At 47.5% G+C, this 8,799-nt stretch overlaps 1 protein-coding gene across 1 annotated transcript; it reads left to right on the forward strand.

Annotated features, from left to right (window-relative positions):
• Window positions 1–442: 442 nt before the first annotated feature.
• On the forward strand, window positions 443–1,573 carry FOXQ1 (forkhead box Q1). The gene has a single exon (XM_006888745.1). The coding sequence runs from the start codon at window positions 443–445 to the stop codon at window positions 1,571–1,573; it is 1,131 nt and encodes a 376-aa protein (XP_006888807.1).
• The last annotated feature ends 7,226 nt before the right edge of the window (window positions 1,574–8,799 follow it).

An 8,799-nucleotide genomic window follows, 5' to 3' on the forward strand; every position in this document is an offset into this window, starting at 1 on the left:
CCCCCTGCCCGGGGTGCGTACCCACCACGCACCTTCTCCGGGTCCTTGGAGGAGATTCGCCTGGCCCCGGGTCTCCCGGGAAGATACCAACTCCAGGTTGCGGAACAGCAGATACAAACGTCTTTTACTCCAGCAAGTCATACTTCTGCGCGCAGCACAACTTGGGCACGGGTGTGACTGCACCCGCACAGATCCCCCCAAGTTCCCACTCCTCTACCTGAAGCATCCACCCAACTCCTTCCTCTCTCTCCACTCCGCCTGATTAACCAACACGCACCTTCCCTGCAAAGAGAGGTCCCTGCAGAAGAAAAGTGACTCTAGGTGCCCAAAGGAGGGATATCTCTGGGAGAGAAGGTCGCGGCCCCACCCAGGGGTCCAGACGGTGCCCGCTGCCGTGCTCCCAGGACAGCAGGGAGGTGGTGTCGAGAGAGGACGCGAGACGATGAAGTTCAAGGTGCCTGCCACTGGAGCGCCTGCCGCCAAGGAGCTGACCGGTGACCCTGAGGCCACAGGTGGGAGCGACGCGCTATCTCCGTTGTCACCAGGCGGCGATGACTCCCTGGGCTCCGACGGAGACTGTGCGGCCAACAGCCCGACGACGGACGGGGGTATCCAGGAGCCTGCGCCAAGCGGGTCGGTCCCAGAGGAGGAGGAGTCGGCGGCGGCGGGGGGCGCGAGAAACAGCGGGGCCGGGGCCGCGAGGCCTGGCGAGGGCGTGCGCGGCGAGGGTGGTCGCGGCAAACCTTACACACGGCGGCCTAAGCCCCCGTACTCCTACATCGCGCTCATCGCCATGGCCATCCGCGACTCCGCAGGCGGCCGCCTAACGCTCGCGGAAATCAATGAGTACCTCATGGGCAAGTTTCCTTTCTTCCGCGGCAGCTACACCGGCTGGCGCAACTCCGTGCGCCACAACCTCTCCCTCAACGACTGCTTCGTCAAGGTGCTACGCGATCCCTCCCGGCCCTGGGGCAAGGACAACTACTGGATGCTCAACCCCAACAGCGAGTACACCTTCGCCGACGGGGTCTTCCGCCGCCGCCGCAAGCGCCTGGGACACAAGGTTGCGGTTCCTGTCGCTACCGCGGCCACCAGCGGCCCGGGCCGCGCCTCGCCCTCGCCTCACCCACGCTCGCCCGCCCGCCCGGAGGACAGCGCCAGCCCCGCGGGCAAGTTTTCCAGCTCTTTCGCCATAGACAGCATCCTCAGCAAGCCCTTCCGCAGTCGCCGCGAGCCGGGCGCGGACGCCAAAGCGCGCCTGCTGTGGAGCGCGGGCTGCGCGCCTCCCGCCCCACCGGCGCCTCATCCTGCGCCCGGGGCGGCCCCGCTGCCGCTCTACACCTTCGAGGCTCGCGAGCCACCGATGCTGCTGGGCGCGCGGGCCGGGGACGCGCCACCCCTTCTCCTTGCGTCCTTCCCTTCCTGCACTCCGGGAGAGCCCTTCTGCGCCCCGCTGAACGGAGCCGGTTCGCCTCCCTGCTGCCCCCTGCGGCCACCGGGCGCCCTGCAGGCTGCCCTAACCGCGGGGTCCGGCGTGTACCGCGCGGGCCGGGTAGAGACGCTTCTGGCCTGAGGGCCAAGGGCGGCGGGTGGGCAGTGGGGTTCCAGCACGGGACCCAGGTGCGGTCAGATTAGGTCTGCGTTTCCATCCTGACGAAAAGAGACTAAAACAAAACCCCACTCAAAAGTGCCTTAAAAAGCGAAAGCATATTTGGGTCTCAGTCAAAAATGTTTTCCCTTAGTGCAGAATATTTTCCCTCATCATTTTTTCTAGGACTTTTCAAAAAACCAAAGCAATTCTTTCCCATGGTTTTAGTTTCTTGGCCAAGCTCGAACTTCCCTTCATTTCTTGACCAAGCCTGAACGTCCCCTCTCTTCCTGTCCCTGCCTCCGCTTATTTCAACTGTTTTTGTCACCTTAGCCATTGGCTATAACTGTGAGCTCCAGAATGAGATGGTGACGAAGGCATGGGACAGGGCAGTGTTCCCTTCTGTTGTTCACAGGGTCGCTGTGAGTCACAGTGGATTCGAAGGCACCCAGCAACAAACATTTCTCTGATTTCCTTAACAAGGCAAAATCACGTCAGGGAACTACCCCCTTAAGATAAGTGATCTGACTACTGTTTGGGGTCATTGGGCCCCGCTCTGTGTGAGTTTGTGGCATTTACAAGTATGACTGCATGTGTGAGAGATGCCAGAGTATCGCCAGCCATTCCTCTGCTATTGACCAATGCATCACTGTGCCAAAACAAGGGCGTGGGGGAGAAAAAAAACCACACCATACCAGTTGCTGGGGTTTTTTTGTAATTAAATTATTTATATATATTTTAAAACCCAAATTGAAAATGTTGCAGGCAACGGGTTACAGCTTTATATTAGTGGTTCTGTGATCTCTGTTCTCCTGGGGCCAAGCCATTTCTTTAAAAGAAAAATGTAACATTATGTATGTGGGGTGCTAGGACCACTACCACGTGAAAGCAAGTGTGATTTTTTATTTTGAATATTATTTTATTTTGTCTGTGTACATATTCATGTGTAAATCATATGGAACCCAGGCATAGTGCTTATTTTTTAATAAAATTCACAACCGAATTAAGTGCTTTGTAGTGATGAGCTAGAAAGGACAGATTTTTACACACACACCCCCAAAGAAAGTGGCCTACACTTTGGGTCTCAAGAAACTTCCTGAGGATAACAAAATATTTTCCTGAATGATCCATTAAAGGTAAAAGTATCCTTCAGGTTTTCTTATTGTACATGTCATTGTACAGAGCCCTGAAGTGAGACCTGCTTTGATATAATTTCTTGAACTTGAAACTGTTTACCTCTGTAAGAAATCATTGAAAAGTTGCAGGGGGGGGGGGCGGGGGGAATGTGATTCCTTTCCCCAAAGACTTCTTCTCTAAAGGAGTCAAGCTATTTTTAACAAGTAAACATTTTCACACAAATTGATTCATATTTGAGACTCAAAATATTATACACTAAATCCTGAATTAAGAGTATTCTAACACATCGAAGGTGTCTACAGGACCGTTTTAACACCAACTTGAGAGTATTTTGTCAAAACCATCTACCTTTTAAAAAATGCAAACATTACCTTGGATATATGAAACCCATTAAGCAGTACAGCTTTTTGTGGTTCTCCCCCCACCTCCATGATTCCTAAGTGGTAAAATTTTTATCAGTTGTGGAGAGAGGTGGCCAGGCCTGTTTTCACTGCAATCTCAGGGGTTAATGCAGAATAGAAGGTAGTTTCCTCAATTAAAAATGCAAGAGAAAAAGTTTAAGGTCTGTAGAAGTACCAGAAAACCATTAACTGTCTGTCTGTCAGCACACCCAGACACAGTTTTACTCTTGCACTGTGTAAAGAGTGACAATGGACAGGGAGTTCCAAGGCTGGGCCTGTACGCCCAATACTATCTCTATTCCTCTTGGGGAGACTCTTATTTGAAACTGGAGACTGACTTGAAAATCCAAATATTGGGAACTGGGGAAACTCAGTGGTTTTCATTCCAGCATTCTGGTTTTGGACACTTAGTGGAAGAAAGCAACATCAGCATCTGAAGGTCACCCCTTATCTCAGGAGTCTGTGTCTCCACAGGCCAAGTGCTACCTGCTTCTAAATCATGCAAGTGACACTATTATTTTTGTTACTGCATTGACACAAGTAAACAGTTCTGCAACTTTGATTTTAAATCTACTGCTAATTTATTTTAAAGAATACAAAAACAGCACAGCAGAAGAGTAAAAGGTAAATGTGTCATTGAAATCACAGCTACCCACCTCGCCCCACTTCTTGACAGATCAAAAATGAATGTCCAGAGGTCTTCCTGACTAGGGTTTCCTCCCTGGCCTCTCACCCTCATACTGCCTCCCTCGGACTGTTTTGTAGTCATAGAGCTGGTATTAACCTAGAACCCTTTCAAGTGTCCTTCACTCAAATCTTTGGTCCTTGGGCAGACTCCTGGTCCAAAGACTCAGAGGAAACTCACACTTAAGGGGCCTCGCAGAGGGTGATAAAGGGTCCTGTGACACTGTCTTCCCCTCTCAACCCTTCCATGGAGCTCTGACATGATAGAAACCTCTGTTTCCAAAGGAAGATAAAAGCCCAGCAGTGGCTCCTGCACTTCGTAGACATCACATACGCGTGCTGGGATGAGCCTGGGTCCTGCATACGTCCCCAGGAAGGTGCTTGGATACACGGGACCCTGTCTAAGGCCTTGGATTCATTCTGGGACTTCTCTGGCCTACCAGGATGGCTTGTGGCCTCTTCTAGGAAGGCTGGACACCTGGGCCACCATCCCTGGAGCTGCAGTGGCCATCTAAGGTGGGGCCATCACCACAGGCCTGCTCAGCCGCCCAGGTCTTGGCCCACCTGTGCAAACAGGGTGGTGCAGCACCCGGTTGACCTTTGGTCATAGGGCCAGGATTGGACTGATCTGGGAAACTCCCTTTGACACCTGTGGGACTTTGCCTAGAGCCTATCCAGACCAAGGAAGAGGGACCAGGGCACCAGGGTCATTTTTCAAAGACACCTCTGACCTCAGACCACCAGCACTGTGAGTCTCATCTCCTCATTAGCTCATGCTGAACCTACATGTGGATGGGCAGTGCCTCACCTCTGATGTTGGCCCAGCTGTGGCACAGGGTCTCCCCACCCCCCAGTCTGCAATACTTTGGTGAGCACAGGGTTGAGAGCACCTCTGTGAAGCTGTTTTACAGTCTGATGAGCCATCCACACCAGCCCCCTCAGTCTAAAACAGGCCCTGCATACAGAGCAAGCCCTTCCACCAGCCCTCCTGCCCTCCGCCCCCCCTCCACCAAGCACCCAGGTAGTCCCACCTTGTTTCCTTATCTCATTCACAAGAAACACAACTAAGATCTCTTCTAGTTTTTCAAGCAGATTTTGCTCTCATCTATGAGTCTTTCCAAGAAAATAGAAATGCGTAAAATAAAAATCCAGAATCATCCCACCGATAGGAGAGGAAGATGTGTTCCCCCGCTGACTAGGAAATACTCCCAAAGAAAATTATTTCCTCCACTCTGCCTCTGTTTGGCAGGGTGACGACAAGGTGACAGTTACCTGCCTTGGAATAGCTGTTCACACAGAAAACACACAGTACTGTTCATTGATTCTCTTAGGTAGACTCAGATTTTTCAAGCTAATTAAGAAACACTAATTTTAGAAGAGAGTCAGAACTCACTGGGGGTTTGTGTGTTCCTGACTGAGAGGAACTCAGAGGCTCAAACCTCCACCTTAGAGTTCTTCCCACAAAAACACAATTATCTGGGTAATTCAGACAAAAACATGTCAGCCTCTTCTTAGTGGAACTAATCAGATAACTGCTTCCATTTGCTTTTCTTATAGTGGTCTCAAACTAGTAAATGGCTGCATTCGTGACTAAAATTCCCCGCTCCTTATGACTGACTTCTCCTGGAAGAGGCCTCTTCACATGGCTGGGACCCCGCAGTTGGGCAGTGCTATACTCAATGTCCACAGTAGAGCGAAGGGTAGTTTCTGCTCAGTTCTGCACTGTGGCAAGCATCATCCTAATCAAAATTCTCTGTTTCAGACTCTGCAGGTGAGTCTGAAGGTACTTCTACAGAAGGACTAAATGCCACTGAGGAGGTCTGCAAGATGATTGGATGCCTCTGCAGGTGTCTGCAGGAGGAATGGACACCACTGAGGGGATCTGCAGCTGAGAGTCTGTTTTCTGGTGGCAAATACTAGCACTGCACAGTCCCTGGGGCACCTACTCAATTGTTCTTTGTGGTGACCATGTCTTGGCAAAGATGCCACACTAGGCCCAAAACAACAAAATCTAACTATCTCCCTCACTTGAGAGAATTAATAAGACTTCTCACAGTAATTTTTCTTCCTTTTCTGGTTTAGGAAACAAAAAACAAAAAATAAAAAACCAAACCACCAAAACCACAACTTACTGCATTCTCATAACCAAGAACTTTAGGGAATCCATTGGCTCTGAACATACAACCACCTTGCTCTTCTGTTTCTCTCTTTTTTAATTTTTTAGATCACACTAGCTGAGCTTAGTCTGGGTCTGATAAACTAGTCCCTGGAGAGTCCTTCAATAACTATTTCCTGCTTTCAGACACCACAATATTTCTTTCTTCACTAATAGACTTTATAGTTCTCTAATGAAACCATTAAGCTTTTGTTACGCTTTAACAGCATAATTTGTTAATTCAGACTGTTGTCAACAAACGGCCCCAATAAGTATCTCCTGAAAGTATCATGATCAAAAACATAAAAATGCAACTCTCCCCGGAGTCAAGGTCCCCTTTCAAACTGGCAAAGATTCCAGTGTCATGAAACGAGAGTGGTTGTGCAACAGTTTCTGAGCTGTATCAGCTTGGCATTAATAAGATGGATGAGTGATTAGAAGCAAATGTTGTTCCAGTCTTCTGCCAAATTATACACACAACTGGAGGAGAGAACTACATCAAACTTCATTTGGGGTGAACTACAGCCAATTATAAATATTAACATCATACCACAGTCCCCTTTCACTCCTGAACTCTCTTGGCTTCTCTTTTCAGGAAAAGTTTAACTTAGAAGATTTGCTATGATTTAGACTTTTGATTTAGACTTTTAGTCACATTTGCTTGAAGCCCAAAAGAATATATGTACTCAACCTCCTTGGCATGTATTTGTTGTTTCTAATCACCAATTCTTAACTATTAAGAGAAAAAATAGAAAAGTTCCACACCCCTGACTGACTCCGCCCTCTGAAGTTAAATGTCTGATAAGACTCAAAAAACACAGAAATGGTTCATTCAAGAAAAAAATCAAACTATACACTCAAGACCTGAGATGACAGTCTAGCTGTGTCTCTAATAGCTGGGGGTCTTTGAAGACATCAGGTAGACTCAATAGGACAAGAGAAATGAGCCTGAACCTTTCCCAGTGCATCTCCTAACAATTATGAAAACTCTCATAAAATAGCCAAGATGACATGTTAATAAATATTTGTTTTCCCCCTAAGCTTAATACATTTTTAAGCAAATTGCTTTATTGTAACAGTTTTCAGTATAATAAAAATACTCATGTTGTTGTTGCTGTTAAGTGCTATCCGTAGTAACACTATGAATAATAGATTTGAACTCTATCCTATCCTGTTCCATCATCATCATCTCTGATGTGCTCAAGCCCATTGTTACAGTCACTGTGTCAATTAATTTCCTTGAGGGTCTTCCTCTCTTTCTATGATCCTCCATCTTTTTTTTTCTTTTTTTTTTAAATTTAGGTTGTTTATTTTTCATTTCAATGAACATCTACAGAGATTTTGGGATTCCATTCATTCATTGTTGCACCCTTCTCCCTGCACAAACCCCTCCCCCCTCCCCCCCTTTTGCTCCTCTCCTTGAAAAGCAAAAGAAAAACTCTCTCATTGGTACACAATCCCCCCCCCGCACCTCCCCAAACCCCACTCCCTACCCCCAAATATAATCCACTCTCCATCTTTTTTAGCATGGTATCTTTTTCCAAGGACTGGTCCCTCCTGACCACATGCTCAAAGTATTTAAGATGAAGTTTCACCACCCTTGCCTCCTAGGAGCACACTGGCTTGCACTTCCTAAAGACAGAGTTATTCCTCCAACACCACAATTCAGTCACTGACTCTTCTGTCATCTTTACTCATTGCCCAACTTTCAGATGCATAGGAAGTAATTGGAAATGTCATAGCTTAGATCAGGTGCACTTTAGTCTTTAAGCTGATATCTTTGCTCTTTAGAACTTCAGGGTGGTTCTTGACAGCAAAATACAGTGGAGGCCATATTGTACAAGGGATACACATTGTTGATGTTGTTGAGTAACATCAAGTCAAACTGGCCCATAGCTGACCCTTCGGTGCGTTTTCAGAGGCAGCTAATCTCACAGGAGGAGATTGCCCATCCTCCTGAGGAGCAGCTGGTGGCTTTGAACCACATGCCTTTGGGATTGCAGCACAGCTTTTTGCCACTAGGACACCAGATGGACATATACACCTTATAATTTTGATATGCATTTATCCAATAGTATTTTTACCCAATATTTGGTGGGCTAGTGGATGAGAAGTTGCATTGACAACCCAAAGGTACACAGTTGGAATCCACCAGCTGATCTACAGGAGAAAGAAGAGCAATCTCCTCCCTTGTGATTTATAGCCTTTCGAAACCTGCTGGAGGGTCAGCTACAAGTCAGTTCTCTTTTGATGGGAATGAGGTTTTGCATGTATTATAGACAACAAACATTTCCCACCTAATCCTAGGTTTGAAACTTGATATAAAACACTTGTTATGTGCTGTCAAGTCACTTGTGACTTATAGCGACCCTATGTACAACAGCTCTGAACCCTACTCTATCCTGAGCCAACATTAGTGTCTCTTACACACCTACCCTCATTAACCCAGTCACTGAACCAAACCATCTCATCAAGGATCTTCCTCTCTTGTGCTGTCTCTTCACCCTTCCAAGTATAATGTTCCTCTCCAAGGACTTGTCCCTCCTTGCACCATGCCCAAAATATGTCAGATAGAGCTTCAGAATTCTTGCCTCCAAGGAACAGCCTAGTTTCATCCTCACCAGGATAAACCTGTTTGTTCTCTTAGCAGTCCATGGTATATTCACTACTCTTCTCCAGCACCACAGCTCAAAGGCATTGATTTGCTTGCTTATTTCACAGACAGAAATGCTAAGACTGAGAGAATAGGCAATGTTCGAAAGCTTTCATCAGAAGCTAAGCATCTAGATGTTTTCCTGCATTTAATGGTGGCTTTCAGGCTAGTGCTCAAACTC

This window comes from Elephantulus edwardii, unplaced genomic scaffold (assembly GCF_000299155.1).
Source record: "Elephantulus edwardii isolate Elephantulus edwardi_28Jun2011 unplaced genomic scaffold, EleEdw1.0 scaffold00071, whole genome shotgun sequence".
NCBI lineage: Eukaryota > Metazoa > Chordata > Mammalia > Macroscelidea > Macroscelididae > Elephantulus > Elephantulus edwardii.

What these genes read in the sequence shown, in the direction of transcription:
- FOXQ1 (XM_006888745.1), top strand. Translation starts at nt 443, where the DNA reads ATGAAGTTCAAGGTGCCTGCCACTGGAGCGCCTGCCGCCAAGGAGCTG.